Here is a 21938-nt window from a genome sequence, read left to right as displayed (position 1 = left end):
GATGTTCTGCCTACTCAGGCCTTCTCAACACTTTTTATTTCCCTCTTCCATGGTGTTTCGCTGCTTCTCCTCCGTCCATAAATTCACATAAAATCAACACTCATTCCCTTGTGAGAGCAGTAATAGCTTTGATACCTGAGTTTAACAAAATTCTACACTTGTAAGGAAAACTACTTCTGTTGTAATCTTGTATACCACCTCCCTTGTTGCTTTATCATCTCTAACTGGAGTCTGTAAGGATTCTAATTACATCTTCATTCTTCTTGCAAGACTTTTTTCTTCCTGCTGAAACTTTCCTAGAAAGAAAACCACCCCCTTCACCAGGCACCATCATCTTTATTAACCTAAAGAGGCAGAAGAAATAGTGTCTTAATACTCAAAATGTGATTAGCAATAAAGGTTGTTCTTCATTAATTCTCCATGGGCAGCAACATTCAGGATTCTGAAGAGCAAGTTGTAGGTACAGATTTAAGTCTAACGAGCCCTATCAACATTAAAAGGGTCTGTATGATCTTTGATTTTCTTTCCCTTGAAATATGTAAGAAATTACGCCCTTATTAAGGAAACAGGAAATGTCACCTGTAAACAAAACAGTTAAGGTACAACCAGTGAGGAACATGATCACGTATAAAACAATATTCGTAGCAGGGAGAGCTGCAGAGTAGTTGAGATTTATGTATTGTTACACTTGACGAGAAGTGACATTAAGGAGAATAAAAGCAGACAGAAGTCACCACACCATATGCATAGGCCAGGATGAGAAAATAAGCAATTTCAATTTAAAAAAAACACTTTAAAAAGACATTTATTGGAGGATAAATGAAATGCTGGAGTTTTATTCAGCTTTACAATGCTGTATTTGAAGCACTCCCATTAGACAAGACCTTGTTTTTCTTATTTATTTGAAGAGAGAAAACACCTTGGCTCTCACATGAAGTAGCAGACAGATGTTGGTTGCAATTTTCTTGCCTTGTCTCTATTGTCTCAGGCTGTGGCAGAATGCTTAAGAGACAGCTTCCCTGAAGACAACTGTCTGGACCAGTATCTGAAAATGAGTGCTTTATGGCACATTTCCCTCAGTAATAATTAAAGCTATTGAGAACATCTCATTACAGCTTCAGAATATTAACAACATGAAAATTAGTTATCTGTACTTAACCCACCAAATGCTGTCATTAACTGGCTGGCAGCAGGAAGCATCTGTAAAATGGGGATGTATCGATGAACAAAGAACTGAACTCTTCCCCATCTGAACATCAACGGAAATGACAATTTGAGTTCATTATTTCAAGACAAGTAACCACGCAAAGACTAAAAAAGAATGGACTGCCTTCTACCTGTTAAAGTATGGCTTGATTTCATTTTATTTTTATTAAATAATTATTCACTGATCAAGTTATCGAGCCAGGTTTTCCAAAACAACCTGAGTTCGATCTTTTCCGTTAAGTAATGCCTTTTACAGTGCCTAGTGTATCTAAGTACATAACTTTACAAGCATCTCCTGAGAAAACCTCCTAACCTCAAAGCATAAAGTCCACTGTCTGATCAACGCTTCTTACGTGATCAGAATTCATTCAGTCTCCTCTGCTTATGTGTGTGTGTAATTGCAAGCTTTGCACCTGTAGATTATGCATCTACAAAATCTTCTTCTGTTCTGCTGTAGTGCAGTAACTGGTCTTCTAATCCAAAAGTATCTATCAGCTGAGTGAGACTCACTTTCTTGCCATCTGCAGAAAAGGCTGACTGTAGTTCATATAACATCAGCTGGGTACTACTTCTCCATTTCACTATCAAAGCCTGCAGTTCAGACAGGTTGTTCTGCATTTGGGACAAAACAAACAAAAAATTTTGTCATTTGCTGAAATGTGGGTTTTTTTGAAACCCTGCAGATCTATTTTTACAGAACATCTTAAACTGAGACAATACACAAACACCACACACACAAAAAAAGAGTCAGTATTGTTGCTTAATTCAATAAATGAGGATTACACTATGAATTCTACTTTAAAAAGTGACTTAAAAGTGCTTTTTCAGAGGTTCACCTCACCTTCGATCGGTACATCTTAACCAGTTTGAGCCTTCGAAGCAGTTCTTCCTTCTCTTGCACTTGTTTCAGCAGCCTTACTTTTTCTTCCAGGGAGTCTTGCTGACTAAGATCAGCCTGTAGCACATGAGAATTCTCTGCTGATCCACAGAGATCATTTGTCTGTAAGGGACTTTTGAAACATGTATGTCCAGTGCCGTTTCTTTCCAGGTCTTCAGAACCATCCTGTAATCTGGAACAATCTGTACTTGTCTTTGGCAGACATCCTTTGTCAGCATCAGCACAGTCTTTTTCTTCAGTGTCTATTTTGAGCCGCTTTGCCACTGTAAAATTAGCATTAAATGAACGTCTTGTTTTCCTTAATCGCTCCCTCAGAGCTGCACTCAGTGGCTAAAAGCAAAAAGAAAAACACAACAAAAAAACACAGAAGGATCAGAATAATCTAAACTTTTGATCAAATTTCAAAGAACTGTTTACCCTGCTTATTATTTACATTGATCTTTACATATATGAGATATTCTTTGTAACACCAGACTTCCTAATTCTCACTATAGCTTTCGCAAACAAAGAAGTTACCTACTTCCTTTCACATGTGTTTGTACACACAGCTGCAAGATATGCAAAGCTGTACCACTGCATTTTCTAGGAGCAAATCCTGTATTCCATTGACGCAAACCTACTCATCTAGTCTTTGTGCAGAAGCTTTACGGCATATTTCAACTTCGCTAATTTTATTCCATCAAGTTCAATTTCCCCCTCTAGCTGTTCCATCCCACCACACATACACACTTTCTGTACTAGCACTAGTATAAGACATCTGTATTCTACTTGAGAGTATTAGAAATTATCTGTAAAATTTGGACTTGTTCATGCTTTGAGATCCTTCACTGATAAGCATCTAAAAAGTGATTCTTTTTCTTCAAAAGAAGTTAATTTTTTTTAAATAACCTGTGTCTAACATTTTTACCTGTGAAAATATACGAAAATACAGGAGAGGGATTAGTTAAGGATCACTTGCAAACTAGCCCTATCCTGCAAATGTCCAGCTGCTGAGCATGACAGCATCACCATAACACATGCTAGGATGGACACCAAAGTAGAGCAAGTGTACTGGGTTCAAGTGCAAGCAGAAGTCACAGAAAGTCATTCTGCATACACAGCAACCCAAAAAACTAGGATTTGAGCAAGCTGAAGATGACAAAAAAAAAACCACCACAACAGAAACCACCACAAATGCTAAACAGTATTTAAATTTATTAGTATGGCATTTGGGGTATACTGCTCCATCACTTTGTATTCACAGCAAACATCTGCATATTCAGAGCAAAGTATACCAAGCACATTCCTCGCTTGGACAACCTTGTAGCTATAGGTATAAGCTACCCATCTTTAGCCTTCCAGCAAACAGTATCTCAGTGACTTTCGACTACTTGATGATTTCACAAGCATTTTTGTTACTATGAAGAGTCACATTACTGGAAAAAGAAATGTTTTCATACCTGTTTCCCTGAACTAGTCCTCTGTGGAGCTGCTGTCCCAGAATCCTTTGGAGTATTGCACAAAGATGTCAATTTATCAAACACTGGTTCTTCCATCTTGAGATGGATAGCAGTTTCTGTTAAAAGACAGAATGAATTATTTATGGTGCCATTTCACCTGATTATGATGAGCCATGTGGCTGCAGAAATGAGTAAAAAGCTCTAATAAGAAATACTAAGGCTTATTTTCTAATTGTGAAGTTCAAAATGACATCTGCATAAGTTACACAACTGTTTCATGTGCTAAGTAGCATCTTGCTTTGTGAATGGCTTTTTTTTGAGAGGATGAATGACACTACTAACTGGTATAAAAGTGTCTTAGTATGAATTTTGTATATTATTTTTCCCTTACTCATAAAGCTTTATGGAATTTTTTCTTAGAAAGATAAAAATTTTATAAAAACTCTTACACATATTCTCCATTATGAAGCACTCGAACCCATTATAGTATGCCTGTAAATCCAACGTCAGATCCTGCAACATCGAACTCAATAAAACAAGCTCACTCCAAACAAACTATATTTTCTTAACCTGGAGACCCTTACTGCTTGTCTAACTCAAAGGAATAATCCTTACTAAGCCAGATTGTGAAGAACCAGTCCTTTCATTTAACTGCATCCCGAGTACTGATAAAAGGATTGTTGGGAGCCACAAGATTTTTATTGTCCACTTATATAAACAATTAATCTTCTCTATAAAACAAAATAATTGGGTACCTAGGTCTGTGAAAATAATCCACTGTCTCATTTGATCCTTCTGGGAATGCTGCTTAAAAAAGTAATTACTCACAGAAGTAGAATTTTAGATTAAAAGTTTGCTCAGAAAAGCGCCTTAATTAAAATTATGTCACACCTCTCAGCACGTACCAACTTCAAATTGATTTGGCAATGTTTAACTTAGTTTAGCACTTGTGAACCACCTGCTAATGACCAAAATGCAGCTGGAAAATCATCAACTACACCTCCATTTACTTGCAAATTGCAATGAGGAGTTTCAAAGCAGAAGCCTCTTAAAAATAAAATCCTGCAAACAAGTCCCTAGGCAACACAAGACTGGCACAAGGGGCTTCCTCTTCAGAGACGAAACACACCAAAGCTTCAGTAGGCTAAAGCCTTACAAACCGAGCAACCCTGTTCTTCCTGGCTCTATACCAACGGACACAGGTCTTCATTTATCTTACAAGTCAACATTCCCCCCGGTTGTTTAAAATTCAACATATGATATTCGATTAAAAAAAAACCACCAGACTAGTAAAGAAAGTCTAGCTAATTGGGTATGTTAGCAATCTATCAATTAAACAGGAAACCCACAGCACCCATTAAATATCATGCACCTTATCACTATTATTTCTTAATGTAAGCAAGAGCCTAGCAAAAGCTACATCATGCCTCTGTATACAGGATGTCCCAAATATGTAACAAATCTTAGTAAGCAGCAAAATAATTTCAAGCCTAAGCGTTAGCTCCAACAGACTTGTTCAACTTTAAAAAAAAAAAATCCTGTGACTCTCTGCCTTTACATTCCAATGCAGATTATTTGTCTTCAAATGACGATGACTACAACGAATACTTTTCCCAATGGTTCACTAATGCTGTTACTTTAACTCTCTTTTTGGCAGCACATTCACATAGATCTCCTGCACTCTTAAAATCCTTCCCCAAGATCTCTGCCTAAGAATCCTTTACATTTTCAAGCAGTGATGCTATTTATCACAGAAAATTAATTCTGTCCAGCAAGTAAGGAAAATTTGGTCTAGAAGGGGAAAAGACAACTTTGCACTTCAGTACTTACTTGATTTTGTACTTTGGGTAAGTCCCTGATGCTACGTGCCTCAGTTTTCCTGCTTATAGCTACAGTATGTAACTGCACTCACTCCTTTCACGTTCTCTTCTCACCAACCGAAGGCTCTATTAACTCTCAGTAACAGTTTCTCCGTAGCTACTTTTCCACCCTAGAGAGAAGCAGGAGGCTGGGCAGCCCACAAGCAGAGCCACAGATCCGAGGAGCTCTTCCTGGGGTGATGCACCCCAGAAACGCAGCACAGCGGAGACCCGCAGCGCGATCACAGGCCAACCCAGAGGCTGCTCGCACGCCGCGGAGCGCAGGGCGGCCCCTCACGGAGCACAAGGCCCCCAGCCCCAGCGAGGCCTAGCCCGCCCCTAGCAGCTAGCTGGGCCAGAACCCGGGGTGGGGGTCAACAGCCCTAAGGGACCCTCTCCCCTACCCCAGCATCACTCAGCCGCGGGGAACAGGCCCCGGGGTAAGGAGCCGAGCGGACAGAGCCCTCCGCGCCCTCGGCGCTCCAATCTCCCGCTTCCGGGGGAGAGGGGCGGGGCGTCGGCAGTGCGCCTGCGCGCGGTGCCTTGCCGGCGGAGGCTGCTCTGCGCCTGCGCGCAGTGGAAGGCGGTGTGGGGCTGTGGTGCGGACGGGCGCGCGAAGCTTATTCCTGCGCGCGAGCGGGCGGGCGGTGAGCGCGAGGGTGGGCGCCGCTGCCGCAAGGCGTGGAGCAGAGCGGGGCCTGTGGAGCCCCTAGTCGGGGCATCCCTGGGAACCTCGTACGCAATTTTTGCAGCTGGGTACGCAGGGCTGGCCTGCTTTGTCCCTTAGGCCAGCGTGGGCCTGCCACCCCAGGGCCTGGGGCCTTGCCCAAGGCCAGCTGCCATCTCGCTGCAGGTGTCCCCGCCCCAGGGAGGGGGCTCCAGCCTCAACATAGAGCGCTCCCCACCGCGAGTGGCAGGGCAGGCCCAGGCCCAGCCTTTCGGCACAGCCAAGGGAACCACAACTCTCTACCTCAAGCCACCCATCACCTCAACCTCAGGCACTGGCTCCTCACAGAAGGGGAAAAACTGTACCTGAGGAATGCACCTGGAGAAGTGCGATCTGAACAGCGCGGTTTTGGATGTTAGGGAAGGAGAAAGAAGTGAAAATGAAGCAACTGGACTGGAAAAACAGGCAGGTAGATTGTGATTGTGGCAAGGAGCAGCCCCAGCTGTAGTTGCAGTCAAGCAGTTTAGAGCAGGATTAGAGTGTGCCCTGATGCTCACAGGCGCTGCTGAAGCAAGTGTGATTTCCCTATCTTTCTCAGCAAACTTCCCTCCCATGCTGCACACCTGGTTTCCCCACGTGGGTTTACGTTTCTTGAAACTGGTTTGTACAAAATGTTTTTTCAATATAACTGTCAGGACTGAGATAATGAGCTACAGAAGCTATAACGGCGACAGCTCCCAGCCCAGAGGGATGATGTGTCAGTGGTTCCTCCGGCACTGCCCACAGCCGAACTGCTCCATGCTGTGCACCAAGGCCTCACACAGCTGTGCTGAGTGTTGCACACAGAATACACATACCCACTGCTCTCACTAGATCATGCCCTTAATTAATTTCCTGCCTGGTTCCTCCTTGCAACTACAGATGAAGATGCTCAATTTTCTCTTCACCTTGTGTAACTCCCATCTGTATTGAGACAAGGTACACTCTTGCACTGAGAGGTGAGTAAACACTAAGTGTAGGTGTGATAATATGTTAGTAGTTGCTGTGCTTTTGACCATAAGTATACATAGATTCACTCACTTCAAATAGAATTTCACAGGGATGATAGCAACCTTTTTTTCACATACAGTAAAAATTATCTCAGCATTCAAAGCCCATCTACAAAAAGTCACTTTGGGAAATCTGAGAAACTGGTGTCTTTAGATTACTCCTTGTATAGGAGTTGACTATCTATGGGTGAAATTGATGTAGAAATAATATTCTCAGTAGCAAACGTGGGAAGTTAGATGATGTGACTAATTTGTATGATCAGTTATAACCATCTAGCAAAAAACCTCACACAATACCTCAACTGTTGAGGCACTTTGGATGCATTTTTTAAACCTACCCCTTTTTTTTGTTGTAATTTTTTTATACCTGCAGCTAATTTAATGTCATAAATATTTTTTAATATGTTAAAAAATTGACTACTGAGTGCAACAGTAAAAGTGCTAATAGAGCTTCTGCTGCAAATTTATCAAGTGGGTTGGATCTCAAATACACTGGAGCTTTGAGATGGCATGACTCCAAGTTCACAACATATTTCCTTCTGTCTCAAGGATGGCCCCTGCTTTAAATTACTCATACTCTGTTGTACAGACATGTTAACGGTTGAGTTGCACAAGAACAACAGAAAGTTTGAGATTTTAGATCAGTTGCCAGCTGAGATTACAGTAAAATTTTACAGGAACACAACACATGAATAAGTCATCCTGTGCATTATCATTGCTACTTTATTAGAGCAATAATAATGTGCCCCACCTCAAGTCTGCTTGGGACTGTGAATATAAAAAGACGGTTCTGCATGTTGGGTTTATGTGTTTAATGTACTACACATAGAGTAGAGAAAAGGAAATATCATCAGTATTCACTGATGGGTAATCACTCTAGGAAGAGTTTCAGGTTGGTATTAAGTGTTTAGCTGTGTTTACTGTGTTTACCTATTGGTTTACTCGGTGTTTACATGTAGTACTGCAAAAATGTAACTTGTCCAAGATCTGGCAGGAGGCTCCTGACGGAGCAGGGAACTAGAGTGTCATCAGTCACTGTCCAGTGACTATCCAGTACTTTTATTGCGGAAACCCAATAGTGGTGGATATTACTTTACCCTCAACTTCATGCTGGCAAACAGGAGTCAGACTAAAACCTTCCTCTGAAAAGGTGCACATCTGTATCCCTTGAGGGAAAGAGATTATCCATATGTTATTGATACTGGCATGTTTATGGCACACTGCAGAGCATTTCTCATACTGTTTGGTTAAGCTCACTGGTACATGCACACAGCTAGCAAGTTCATTGCAATAGTCTTTATTAAGTACTATAATGCTATTGTTTGGTTATTTTTTTTTATTCCTTTTGTGATCAGAATAAGCAAAATAAAAGAAAAAAATGCATAGGAAATTGTGCACTGGGTAATAAAATTATTGAGCTCTATTTGCCAAACATATTGCTTCCCTCCGGAGAAACTTGTTTCCCCAAAGAATCAGAAGGAAAATGTGCTTCCTGGTTTATTTTCTTTGGTGTTTCTGTGATGACATTTTAGTTACTGGATTTTTTTTTTCAGTTTACACCAGTTTGTCTGTATAATTGAAAGATATTCTCTATGTATTGTCTCTTTCCTTAATCTTACATTACCTGAAGAGCACTAGGGCTCACACATCAGCACTGACAGGATAAGAACATGTTATATTCCCCTATGGGCATCATCTGTAGTAGCAAAGCCAAAGTGCAGAGTAGTAGTAAAAGATACTGACTTTGGGTTTAGAGACTTCAGTTTGACCTTTATGGGTTCATCTCTTCCAGGGTGCCAGGAGCATCACAAAACTTCCATTTAACAGCTTGCTGGGCACAACGGCCAGGCCTTTTCTCCCTAAGCATTGCCAATGAGTAACTGAGATGTTAGTCAACATACTAAGTCTTAAAGCACATATGTATTACCCCCTTTTCTCTTTTTTTTTCTGAAATCTGTTGATCTTTAAAGCCAAATGATGTATTCTGACGCATGAAGTACACTCTGCACTGTCTGCATATTCTCTCTCGCCTGAGGCAGGAGGGTGGAGTGTTTTTATGTGCCTAACCACTAACTGCTGCAGAAATTTTTAAAATCCTACCCACTTTGCCATGGGCCTAGGGCTGTGTTTTTGCTGGCTGCAATTCATCCTCAGAAAAATGTTCTGACTTGCTTATAGCCATGTAAATATATCAAGGGAAGGGCTTTATAGACCAGGTTCCTGGAGTAAAACCGGTTTGCTACAACAAAACCTGTCCTTGGGAGATAGATTCTGCTCTCATAATGGTGCAAATGTCCAGTAATTGCAGTGAAGTCACTAGAATGACATCAGCATGAAGCTAAAGCAAAAGTAAAATTTTGTTGCCTTTTCTGCTTTACATTTGGGGCTTACTTAGACTATCCCTCATTTTTTATCTCCATTTTCGAGGTACCTGTCTTGAGAAGAAAAACTGACATAATTTATTGTAGCTGAGAGGCACTGCAATTTGCCATTACAAAAGATAATGTAAGAGCCAGCTGAGATGGGCTTCCTAGTTCTCGCTGCTGCAAGTGCGAATATCCAAGTGGGTGAGGCACAGTGCTAATGAAAGGGAACGGCAGAAGTCTGTCTCACATTTTTATGTCTGCTTGTGGGATTTTCTCTGACATAGTCATGCCAAAAATTACAGTTTGAAGTCTTTACGAGGCTGTAGCAGACAAAAGCAACAATAAACAGACCTTCAGTGTTCTTGTCTTTGCTGGAGAACTGATTGATCATTATTTTAAGGAAATTCAAGCCTTTTAAATCTAAGCCCTTGCCCAAACTAGTCCCTGGTACAGCTTTTGTCATCTGTGATGGTCTGAGCATATTTTTGTGTTAAAGGTATTTGGATTGTAATGGAGCTTGAAGAGTTGTTTCATTTTCTCACGTACTTAATATAAAAGTTCATTTCATGCTGTGCGCACGTAACTCTTAGGTTGCTTGCATTTGTCCGTGCTACTGAAATTGGTGAAGCTGAGAACGTGGACGAGGTTTATTTGCTAGGGCAGATGAGCTAGTTTGAGGGCAGTTACCCATAGTCTGTAGGTCTTGGGTGGACCCAGTGGATTAAACTGGGGTATGCTGGGGTACCAAACAAGTCATCCAGTGAGAAGGTAAGCACAGATGGAGATGCAAACCTTACCTTCTTCCTGGACTCCTGGGGCTTTCATGTTTGCTCTGAGTGTAGACATGAGTAAGTAATGTCCATCATCACTTCAGCAGCATCACTGGTGATCGTTTTGTTTTAGAACAAAGAACTATTCTACTGAGCACACCACCTTCCCTACTGAACTGCAGCATCAGCAAGCAGGATTTAAAAATACACTTCCTCCCTGTTATTAAGAAACAAATTAGGTCATTTACCTGAGGCTAGAGAAAGCCTTATAAAGTAAAAATGTAGAGGTCTTTTCCTAAGGATGAAATATGAATGTGGTGTTCATGGGAGTTTTCCACCTTTGGATACTGCTGACAATAAATTCATGTCTAGAGGGCTGAGATTTCAATGTGGCAATGTTGTCAGGCACTGACCACGCTTATGTTGCAAACCAGGATCACAGGTTAATACACTCATGTGAGAGCTGGCTTAAAGCTCTCTCTTCCTTTCCTGGTTATTCAGTTAGTACCTTACATAACATTTTAAGTGTGCATAATTTTTGTGATAGGAGGGATATGTCCGTATTATTCGTGAAAACAAAATCACGTGTCTAAGGACAGCGGTCTCAGGATTGTGAGGCAGGCAAGTCACCAAGAATTGTGAACAGGTATGAAACTCGTGCTTTTCAATATAAAGGTTGAAGCAAATTCTTTAAAAGTCAAAAGACGTAAGGTACTCAGAGATGATGGGAACTCAATAAATATTTGCTTATCGCTCCTCCTCTCAAAATACTCAGCTATAGGGAAGGCAACAAGAATGTGTTCTGTACCATTTCCTTTAGCAAGTAAAATGTGCAGTGAAGCGCTTTGACTTGTCATTTCTTGAGGAAAATATGCTGTTTATGCCAGTTATGGCTCATTTCAAAATGGATATTTCAGTGTTTGTGAGCTGTATTGCTTTTGTTCCAATTATTTCCAAAGTGATTTCAGTGCAAATTTTCTATTCACGTTCATATCTGAAATAACAGTATTTTGAGTCCCTTTCTCTACATAGGCACACAGAAAGAGCTTTACTGCTGAGTGTGTAATATTTTCTTACAACAACAATGGGCTGAAGTGATTATTCTTACGTTATTTTTACCCTTGTCGTGTTGCCTTACTGCAGAAGGGCAGCTTAGCCCTTGTGACATTTGAAGTCGTTGAGAAAGTTCCTACGGAACTGGAGGGAAGCAGAACTATGCTACCCTGATGGAAGTTAGTAGAAGTGTGGCATATGGAGTGAGCTAATGGTGTGATTTCATGTGGTGCTGAGATACTGGAATTGCAGCTGACTGCATTAGCATAAGTGTTTCACACTGTGTTTAATGTGTAAGAAGGCAACTAGACTCCCTCTCAACACATTAAGGAAAGTGTATTTTGTGTGAAGAACATTTGTCTTCAATGGAGTCCAGGAATGCTGAACTGATGCTAAGTGAAGAAAGAAAATTCTTTGGTGAACCAGGTTAGCAAGTGGTACCCACTTTAACTGGGCACATTTCCCCATCGGCAGCCAACGTAGCTTTGAGATTCTGTCCTGGCATCAGTGACCTCCATCACACATATCAATAGTCACTGAACAAAGTCTCTTCATCATCAACCTCTTTGATGACAGCCATGCCACACCATTTCAAGTAACACTCCTGCAACTGGAAGTTGTCCTGGGAAATCTCCCAGGACATCCACAGCTGAGGAAGGGTTACTCTGGTTTTGATGGTTTAAAGTTTAGTGCATTTTTTCCTTGAGTTAATTACAAGAATTTTATGGGTAACATATGCCAGAATAAGCTATTTCATCATGGTTAAATGCTTGGTGGTAACTCAACACATGGGTATGCATTGACAAGTTTTCTCTTGAAAGACTCCACAGGAGTTAGATCAGCAGATAGATCACCCTGGAATTTTAGCTAGCGTATAACCTGCGTCTTCTTGAGTCTGTGCAACGTGGCATGACTAACCTTAAAACTGTCCACATGGGTGTCTGGATAGGAAGTCCTATGTGGGATTCATTTTTCTAAGATCAACAGTGCACGTATGGATGCACCCTACTTAATTATGTGTGATACATGGGTACAGAGAGAATCAAGAATATCATAATCTACTCCATGCAGTTTATTTTGTGTGGTGACATCTTTCTTTTCCCTTTCAGTGAGGAATTCTGGGTCAGAATTTTTTTTCCTTGTCACGGTTTAAAGCTGGGCCGGCTATTAAACCTGTGGCAGACGCTCTCTGTTAACCCTCCCCCCCACCCGAAGGGAAAGGGAAAGGGAAAAGGGAGAGAGACTTACGGGTTGGAAAGTTAAAACAGTTTTAATAAACTATAGTAATGAAAAATAGTATAATAATAATATTGGAATAATCAAATATATACAAATATATACAAAACCAAGATCGAGCTCCCCCGATGTCGGCCACGTCACCACCGGCACTGCAGGGCAGGCTCCGGGAAGGCCCAGGCTGGGCCCAGCGACGGACGAGAGCTGGATTCAGGGATGCACAGATCGGGATCGGGGGCAGCAGGAAAACGGACAGAGTCCTCCTTGGACACTGGCCAAAGGCTCAAGCCGCAGAAGCAGCCCGAAGCAGCAGAAGCACCCAAAAACAGCAGGCGAAAGGAAGGGGAGGCCCAAGACCCTTGTGATCCCCCCCCTTTATACTGAGAATGACATGTATGGGATGGAATACCTTCGTTGGTCAGTTTTGGGTCACCTGCCCTGTCCGCTCCTCCCTGCAGGTGCAACCCCCCTTCGGCTCTCCACTCGTAAGCAGTGAGGAATTTAGCAGTGACCTTGGTTTCTCTAAGAATAAGTACAGCAAGAGCGTTTCTGCATAACATCCCTACCCGTGCCTCAGTGATAACTACAAACTTCGAGCGTTATCAGTTCTGGAAGCAAACACTGTCTGCAAAACATGCAGTTAGTTTCAGGAAGTGCAGTTACTTAGAAGAGACTTAGCTGAAAGTAAAAATCACTGAAAGGAAAATTGGCTTGGTTTAGACCAAACCAGGACATTCCTTAAAGCAGGATTCTCACTTCCTAAAATCAAACCTAGAAGCTGTTAAACTACCTCTAGTCTAACACTTCCTTGTCCTAAGGTTTTCTCTCAAGCCTAGAGAGACATGCTTTCTCACAAATATCGCTATAATACAGGAACTACTACTACTTTGCATTACCAGTTAGTGTACCTAGCTATAACTGCTGATTTTCTAAGATGTGTTTTAAAAAAAAAAAAAAGGACAATAGGCAGAGATTGGAAATGGCAAAGAGGAGGATCTCTTCTCCAGAGAGAATGTTTGTGCCAGTACCTGTTACTGGAAGGTCTTGGTGTTTTGCTGTTACCTTCTCAAGGAGTTTTAGGTTACACTTAGAACAAATAAATAGCTCTCCTCACTGATCTCCACCTTCAGTTACACCATGGTTACATCTGGCAGGTGAGAAGTACAAGTATGTCTCCAAAGCCAACACCAGTGAGATGCTGAAAGTTGATGCTGGCCTGCAACATCAGAGTGATTGCATAGCACTACGGGGAAGACTGCAAGTGAAGATGCTGCCCTTTCTGCTCAGTGCTACAGGCAATGTCCCTCAGTTCTTATAATTCTAGATGTAGTATGGATTTTTAACGGTCAAGCCTGCAGTCTAATTTTGACACCACACAACCAACCTGCAGTACAACTCTCTGGGGAGTCCATCAGGCAGTGAAGAAGTTGAGAGGACCTCAAGAAGCTAAAGAATTCATACGTTTCCCTTTTCTCATGAACCTAAATCCACCAAAGATACATGGCCATGCATATTGCCAAATTTCGGAAGCAGGCCAGAGTGGTGAAGTCATTCTGTGATGCACTCTTTTAAGACTTGGGTGTGTCACCAGGAGCGCAGGAGCAATACCACTGAGGAAGAACTAAATAGTAAGGACATGGCTCATGTATGTATCTTACATAGATATTTTTACTTTTCCTTTTCTAAATAAACCTATGTGCAAGAACCATCCTCACAGATGCAATGGAGAAGTTGCAACGACTGATCATCCAAAATGTGGAGGATCAAACCCCACACCCTGATGTAACTGTGATTATAAACTCCATTGCTGCTATTAATTATTGCTGCACTTATTTTTGAAACAGCAAAACCACATGGGCCAATTTCATCTCTACCTTAGGTGATTTCATGGAAATTGATGTTTTTATATCAACAACTGATTTCATTTGATTAATTTGTAAGCATTTTTTTCATCTGCATAATTTGGGTAGAAGAAAGGTAGAAAAAGTGGGATAAGATTAAATGCTCCTCAGGTGCTTTCTTTGTGGGAAGAAGCTAAGTGGAAGATGCAGCCTTCTTCAGTGTTTTTGGCCTATTAAAGCCATTATTAAAATGAATGCAACTGCAGTCTAAGATCCCTTTACATTTATGCCCCACAGATGCAGCCATGTTCAAACTGATGCTATAAGTGATTAAACTGTGACTTAATGTTCATCATCTCAGGTGGAGGAATCCGAAGAGGTGGTCACCAAATCAGGAAGCACTTTCATGAAGCAGTGGGTATGTGTTCAAATCAGAGCATCTTTAGAATATATTCCACAAATGAATGTTGACTGTGTTTTCTCACTGATGTTTAAAAAATGCAGATCCTAGGTGAAGTATTAAAAAATGAATTGAAGAATATGCACTCTTAGCATATTCTTTCTAATTCTTTTAAATACTGCTCGCAGTTATCCCTGACAGTTCCTGAATACTTGACACAGAAATATTCTGTGAATATTTCACATGCACACAGGTACATAACAGACAGTTCTCTTGTATTTGATCATATGCTTGTTCATTGCTAAGTTGTTTATATGTTGGGAGCTGTACATCCCGATTTTTTCTTGTACACTTACTTTTAGATTGCTTCTAGATGCTGGTCTTTTTTCACTAGTTTGTTATTGTTCAGTTGTGCAGACACTGTGCCTTTGATTTAGGAAAAGTTGAAGGATTCCACTGACACTGCAAAAAGCTACAGTAAACAGAACAGAAGTAGGAGCATGTAATTCTAATAGCCCCTTTAACACTTTTCACTGCCCTCCCTCCTGTGAGCTGATTGCTCTTGACTCTGACAATTGCTTAGTCTCTTTCCATTCTGTCTTCTTCCCACTTGGTCTCTGTCTTCCTAAGTTTTCATTATAATATTTTATGTGCATGTATTGGCTTGTTGGTTTCTTTAGGTTTTGCTTGAAGGCATACACTTGGAATGCATTAGCTCCCACAGATGCTATTCTGTCTTTCACATTTTGTGTACTCAAATGGAGGGGATCGAACCTCTTTCTTGATGAGGACGGGAATATATGTGTGTATCAATGTCACAGTAAGCATTAGGTATTGGACATGGCTGTTTATTGTCAAAAGAATTTGCTTCTAGATGTATTAAGAACACCAGTTTCCAATACACATTGTTCATGCCTGCACTGTTCAGGAAATCCCTTATGAAACTGTAAGTTAAACACTGCCTGCTGGTCAGATAGATGAGGTTCACAACAATTTGGCACTAGTGGCCCTTCACCAGCAAAATATGGTAGTTTCTACCTGCAGTTACAAGTTTAAAGACATTTGCAAAACTGCCAGATTTTTATTATCAAAACAGTAATTAACTGAAGTGTCATGTAATTAAACTAGACCAGCATGTGTTTGACAGCCTTGAGCAATGCTAGGAATGAAGTCCCCAGTTCAGCACAGTACTTAAATGTGCATGTAGCTTTAAGCATGGGGGTAGTCCCCATGAAGGCTAGCAGTAGTTCTCAGTGATCAGAGGTCTAGGAAACCTAGTGTCTGAGGAAAGCTGCAGGAACAGAAAAAGCTTTGTCTGCTCTTGAAAAGTATAATGGCATATATGACAACAGCATTCAAATACATAAAAGGTGGTTGCAAGAAAGGAGGTAAGTAAGTAAGATACACTGAGAATGGAAGAGAGGAAATGATCCTCAGCTGAAGGAGGAGATAGTTGTTTTGGAACTTCAAGACATTTTCTAACAGCAAGTATGGTGAGATATGGACCAGATCACCTCCGGAGGCTCTGAAACCTCATGGAAATTCTTAGAAGTCTTTTAAAGAAAAATCTATCAAGAATAATTAAGGTAGAGCTGGATCTTGGGACAGAGAGATGGACAGGATACCTAATTGAAGGCCTTTTCAGCCTTATTTTCTACAGTTGTATAATTTTATGTGCTTAAAATTACACACGTACATTAAAATAAGTGTATAAAGACTCTCACAAGAGTTCATCCTTATAGGCTTAGGCAAATGTTATTCTGTCAGAAGGGGGAGCAGTGGGTCAGTGTTCTCACTGGGCTCCCTGTCGATACCTCATCTTTACAAAAGAAACTGGGTTCAGTGAATTCAACGTACCGAACTCCAAAAATACACATGCTTGCTAGTGAGGGTTCTTCACTTCAGATCACCACCTATACTGTGTTTTATCCATTATTTTTATCTTGCCATCATACCTAACAGAACAATTTTCTTAGTACAGATTTTTAATATTTTTTGCGGGGGGGTGGTAAATATTTTATTCTGAACTCTTTAATTTATGCTGGAAACTAAAAACACCTTTAGGTATTGTGGTTACAAAGCCTTCAGCTGACAACTTTAATCATGGATGTTATTAAAGCAGAATACAAAGAGCAGCAGTTCCTTTGCAGACACTGGGTAAGGAAGGCAGCCACAATAACACGCATCTGGCAACCCTGTGATAAGAATAAATATACCCAGAAAGATCCATCCCAGCAGGAACATCTGAAATACATAACATACAGAGTGAGGATGGGCCCAAGGTGCCTTGGTTTTGATAAGAGAAGGCTGTGTGTTATCACAGGTCTCACAAGCTGAACTTCTGAAGGAAGCAAATTAATGAGAATCTGAATCACTCTGAAATGAAAAGTTTGAATAACAACTAAGTTTTCAGCCAGTCATCTTACTGAGAATAAGTGACACACAACAGACCTGGCTTTTGGGAACAGCAATACTTTTGTACTTTGGATAAGAAACAGGATTTTTCAAGCAGAGACATGAAAATAGAGATGGGCACAGTCAGAATGTTCAGAGCCAAGTCAGAAAAACTGCCAGAAACTGGAAGCAGAGGCTACTTAAATAGCTTGGATCCAAGTTTTGAGTGTTCACTTGCAAATTTCTTACTCAGAACTATTTAAAATATAATCTGCTAGTCTGGAGTCAGTGTTCAAGCTCTGGTACAGGCAACACACTGAAAATAAAAGCTTCCTTTTCCCCCAGGGTTCTGCCCTACCAGCTGAGGAGCTGGAGCGCAGTGTACTTGCCGTCATGCCACCATTCCTCCTTTTACTTTTGATTTTAAATGCCTTCTTGGCACTGGAGAAAAGCTGTTTTGTAAAATGAGATCCTCTTGCAGGTAACATTATGTGAAGGAGTGATAGAATCACTGATGGCCATTACTGGGGAGAGCAAGGAGTAAAAGAGTAACTCTGAGCCTAGGAGCTGGATTATGTAGAGGCTTTTCCAGTAAAGGCAGCTACTGCTCATTATCTTTCTCTGAGTATTCCTTGTGTATATCTTTGTTGCTTTACTCATTGCAAGTGAAATTGTAATACCTTTTGCAAAAATGGTGAGCTATTCCAGGAGAAACCCCATTGTGCAAGGCAGTGTGACCCCAGCCAGCTTAGGATCATCTTTTCCTTGTAGCCATCAAGAGAAACATGTGAAAGAAGTCAGCAGTTAAAATGAAGAAGCGTTCCTGCCCACCTCCATAGAAATACGAGTCCTGCTGAAAATAAAACCTTCCCAATCAGCTCTGGCATACTGGAGAGCTCGCCCTACAGTTGTCACCTTAACGTTGACATTTTGATTATAACAGTGAGTTACAGATCAATGATATGAATTGCGGTAGGTGCAGCAACTTGGGACATCTGGGTTCTAACTGTGGAGGAACTAGCTCTAAGACTATCATGCATGAAAGAGCTGCATGATTTCTGTAGAAATTATTATTATTATTATTATTACTATTTTTGCTACTACTACACCAATAAACATGGGTAGATATTCCACAGACTGGATTGTACTAATGTGTTCTTATGAAGCAGAAGTAAATAATATTAAAGGGCCACAGATTCACACTGATCTGTTCTCTTCTGGGTCACAGATCTTCTCTTTGTTTATCCTTCAACAAACAGTTTTTGGTTGGAATTAGCATATCACTTGTGATTTTGTACAGCAAAGGTGTGGCTGGTTAGAGATCTGCTTGCAGAAACATAATCTCTAATGAAAAGTGAGAAGCTTGGAGAGGTGTGAGAGAATGGGAGCATAAAGAAAACACTGCTTTTAACCCACATAAGAAGAAAGCTGCAAACTAAAAGATGTTCTAGATTAAAGAACAGTGAGGGATCATAAAACAGATTGAAAAACACTTGTTAATGAGCTGCCAGCTATGACTCTTGACTCCTGTAATATTGCTCAAATATTTACTTTCATTCTAACTATTGATAAATGGCGTGTCTCTAACTGCTCTGTAACTCCAGCCACAGTTTCCAGCTTCTACATACGTATGTTCATAATTAACTCAGAGTCAAGGCAAAAAAAGAATGTGTGAAGACTGGCGTATTTTAAACCTTGTATCTGTTTTTTCCGAATGGTTTCTGAAGAGAAGTGTTGAGTCTATGTTGTGACTTTCCCTGTGGGTCTGGTCTGTTGTTCTGTCTCTGTGGGAACGTTTGCATGGTAGTCTGTGTCAGGGTGTCAGATGTAGATGTGGAACTTGATCAAGATTACTGAGGAGCTGGCATATCAAAATAGAAGGAATTCCACAAATGCTATAATTAATTTCAGCACAACAAGATGCAGATGAAAGGCACTGTGAAAGAGAAATAATGAGTATATATAAAAATCCATATATAACAACAGAATTTGAGAAAGATAGACCTTCCACCTTTTGGCCAAGATCTTAAAAAAAAAAAAAATCCCAGTGTGGAACAAAGTTGGATCCCAATTTCGGTCTGTGCCAGCTAACTCATGAACAGAGTGAAGATCTGTATTACCTCCAGGATAACCACCATGGAGCGGGCAGCATACCGTAGACACTTTACTCTCTCCAAACCTTTTCAATGACCAGGTTGAACAAAGTCAAACAACTATGCTTTCTGCAAAGCTGATATAAAGGTGTCTTTTTGTAAACAACCAGTTCACCTTGAAAGTCAGGATAAAAGTATGTTCTAGACAAAGACACCTATAACTTCCCTATTGAAAGAGATCTTAGCAGACTCTGACTCAGCTTCAGATCTGCTGAACAGTATGACTCCTTTAATGCCTGTTTTTTATGTGTTCTTGTGGAGTCAAGGGTTGCTTATCATGCCCTGCTATGGCATTTGTAGCTCTTATTACTCACGACAGATAGTTTAAAACTTGTTGACTTTAGTTGTTCTATACAGTGCATCTCTCATTATCTTGATAGATTGAAAGTCTGACATGTAATCATTCAGTCCATCCACCTTATTCCATTTCCTAAGAAATTGGTTGATGAATTTGAAATGGCTTAAGATTTTCATCATATGGATTAAAGAGACGTGATTAGGAGGAGCAGGATACTGTGCTGGTACGCAAGTGATTTAGAACCTGTGACCAAACCCATCACAGCCTAATTTGATGTCTTACACCGTAAGCCTCCCATCCCTCTGTTGAGGACAAAAGCATTTGCCCTGCTTTCAGACCCATAAATCAAAGCTTCTGTGGATGCAGTGTTGCAATTGGGATATGTGCTTCTGGGTTGTATCACCTTAAAGAGCTACAGTCAGAGTTATCTTTTTATTCAAGGTGTAATGAAAATGAAGTCTTTTTCTTACCCTCTCACATATTCTCCCTGCATCCTGCCGTAGGTCCTGTGTGCAGTATAGAGTATAGCAGCTTTGGCCTTTATAGCGTCTTTGCTTACCGTAAACAGCATTTAAAAAAATACTTTAGAACTGCTGCATTGGTCTTTTATTCCGGACCCAGCTTTTTATTGGTGCTATAAACTGCATATTTCTTATTTGCAATAATCCAGTTCTTCATTTTATTAGTATTTACTGAGCTGAGGAGATTTGGGGCAGGAGGTTAGAAAAGGTGTAGATAATAGCCTACAAAACACATATTTAAAGTCTCTCTTTGTAATAGCTGACATTTCTGGATAAATTAATATTACTTCTAGCATGAATAAATGCTTATCAAAACAGGTATTATGCACACCTTTTATCCCCTCAGTATAGATCTATCCTTCCAGCAGAACTCAGTAAGGACGGTGATCTTTTTTTTTGGAAAAAATAGTCAGGAAAGCTAAAAATCTCAGCACTTGTAAATTAAAGCTTCAGGTATTAAATCAAGGAGTAGAAACAATGCACTGTAAGTTAAATGAGCAGTTCCATTTTGTAAATAAAGAGTAGCTCAAGACACAGTTGAAGTGAATAGACCAGGGAAAGGTACTAAATTTGAAAAACTTCAATACAACAGCTCACACAACTCTGCTGCCAGTCAAGTGAATTGAAATAACACCTTCCCTCCTATGACCACAAAACTTAAGAATTAATAAATTTTCATAGCTCCTTGCTAAAAAGAGAAAACGAGGAAAAATTGTGAAAGGAGTAGAGAGAGGAAAGTTAGTATCTATGTCTTGGAGAGGATACTTTGCAGTTCTTGAGGAAGGGAAAAGAGAAAAAAGAGACTGAGGTATAATTTGAGTAACATAGGGGAATGTTTCCAAAGAAGAGGCAGCTCCGAAGAAGTGTTATTAGCTCTGCATGAGATTAACTCATCTTTACTTCAGTAATTTTTACAGTGTGAGAGAGAAGGGTCTCCAAGGCAGTCTCCAACCTCAGTACTGAGAACATGTATGAAGCTTCAGCTGCCACGTGAGGTGCGTTCTGGAGAGCGATTTTACCAAGAGTCTCATGTCCCATCTTGTGCTTGCAGTCCTGCAGGAGATCAGCAGTCTTCTAGCCATGTGTATCAGATAATAATATTTTATGCCTCTGGAATGTATCTTCTAATAAAGGGGTGCCATTTAAATTGGGGCTTTGCAAGCCTGCACATGGCAGGTGAGGCTCTGTGCCCCAGGAAAAGCAGGTGCAGCAAGACAGCAGCCAGGAAGAAGGATTCAAGCCTTTCTGAGGACCAGTTCAGCAAATATATAGAAGTAGAAATAGGAATAAAAACAGTTTCACACACCTTCTTGCCACAAGCAGTTATAGCAAGTGGTATGATGTCGCCTTCAGAACCAAAGTAAGATCCAGATTGCTCCATTATAGTGTGTGGTGTTAGTCCAGATCTAAACAAACGCAACAGAAACAAGCACAGTCCACCTTTATGCTAACGGAAACCAGTCTCTTGATCTAAAACTCTTTTGCAATAAGCATGTGTTGGGAAATTGATTTATGGTTGTGAAGCACCCAGGAGAACAAAAAGCTGATGTAAGCTGAAATGCCCTGATAACAACACTGATCTTTACTGTGATAAATGCCTATCATCTCTGATAAATCCCTAATGATCAGTGGCAATAAACAGGGCTCACAACACAGCATGTTCCCTCAGAGGGAACGCCTTAGGAGCCCAGCAGAGACTTTTCATTCTGTTGTTTACTTTGGCAGTGAGAAGTGAGCACCACCCTGAAATGCTTGAGAGCCTAATCATGGGAAGTACCTTCCTAGTGA

The 21938-nt window shown here is 40.7% G+C and overlaps 2 protein-coding genes across 2 annotated transcripts in view; one reads left to right on the top strand and one right to left on the bottom strand.

Annotated features, from left to right (window-relative positions):
- CFAP43 (cilia and flagella associated protein 43) overlaps positions 1-5230 on the top strand; it is a 53779-nt gene extending 48549 nt beyond the window's left edge. The window contains exon 38 of the mRNA XM_068397452.1: positions 5201-5230. Within this exon, the coding sequence (XP_068253553.1) occupies positions 5201-5230 (30 nt within the window). The remainder of the gene's footprint in view (positions 1-5200) is intronic.
- On the bottom strand, positions 559-5881 carry SFR1 (SWI5 dependent homologous recombination repair protein 1). The gene is made up of 4 exons (XM_068398700.1): positions 5374-5881; positions 3544-3659; positions 2048-2434; positions 559-1818 (listed from the first exon to the last, which is right to left on the bottom strand). Exons 2-4 carry the CDS (start codon positions 3637-3639, stop codon positions 1627-1629), a joined length of 675 nt encoding a protein of 224 aa, XP_068254801.1. The 5' UTR covers positions 3640-3659; positions 5374-5881; the 3' UTR covers positions 559-1626.
- Positions 5882-21938: the final 16057 nt, after the last annotated feature.

This window comes from Nyctibius grandis, chromosome 4 (genome assembly GCF_013368605.1).
Source record: "Nyctibius grandis isolate bNycGra1 chromosome 4, bNycGra1.pri, whole genome shotgun sequence".
NCBI lineage: Eukaryota > Metazoa > Chordata > Aves > Nyctibiiformes > Nyctibiidae > Nyctibius > Nyctibius grandis.
Note: the sequence above shows the minus strand (reverse complement) of the source record. Positions and strands in the feature narration are given on the sequence as shown.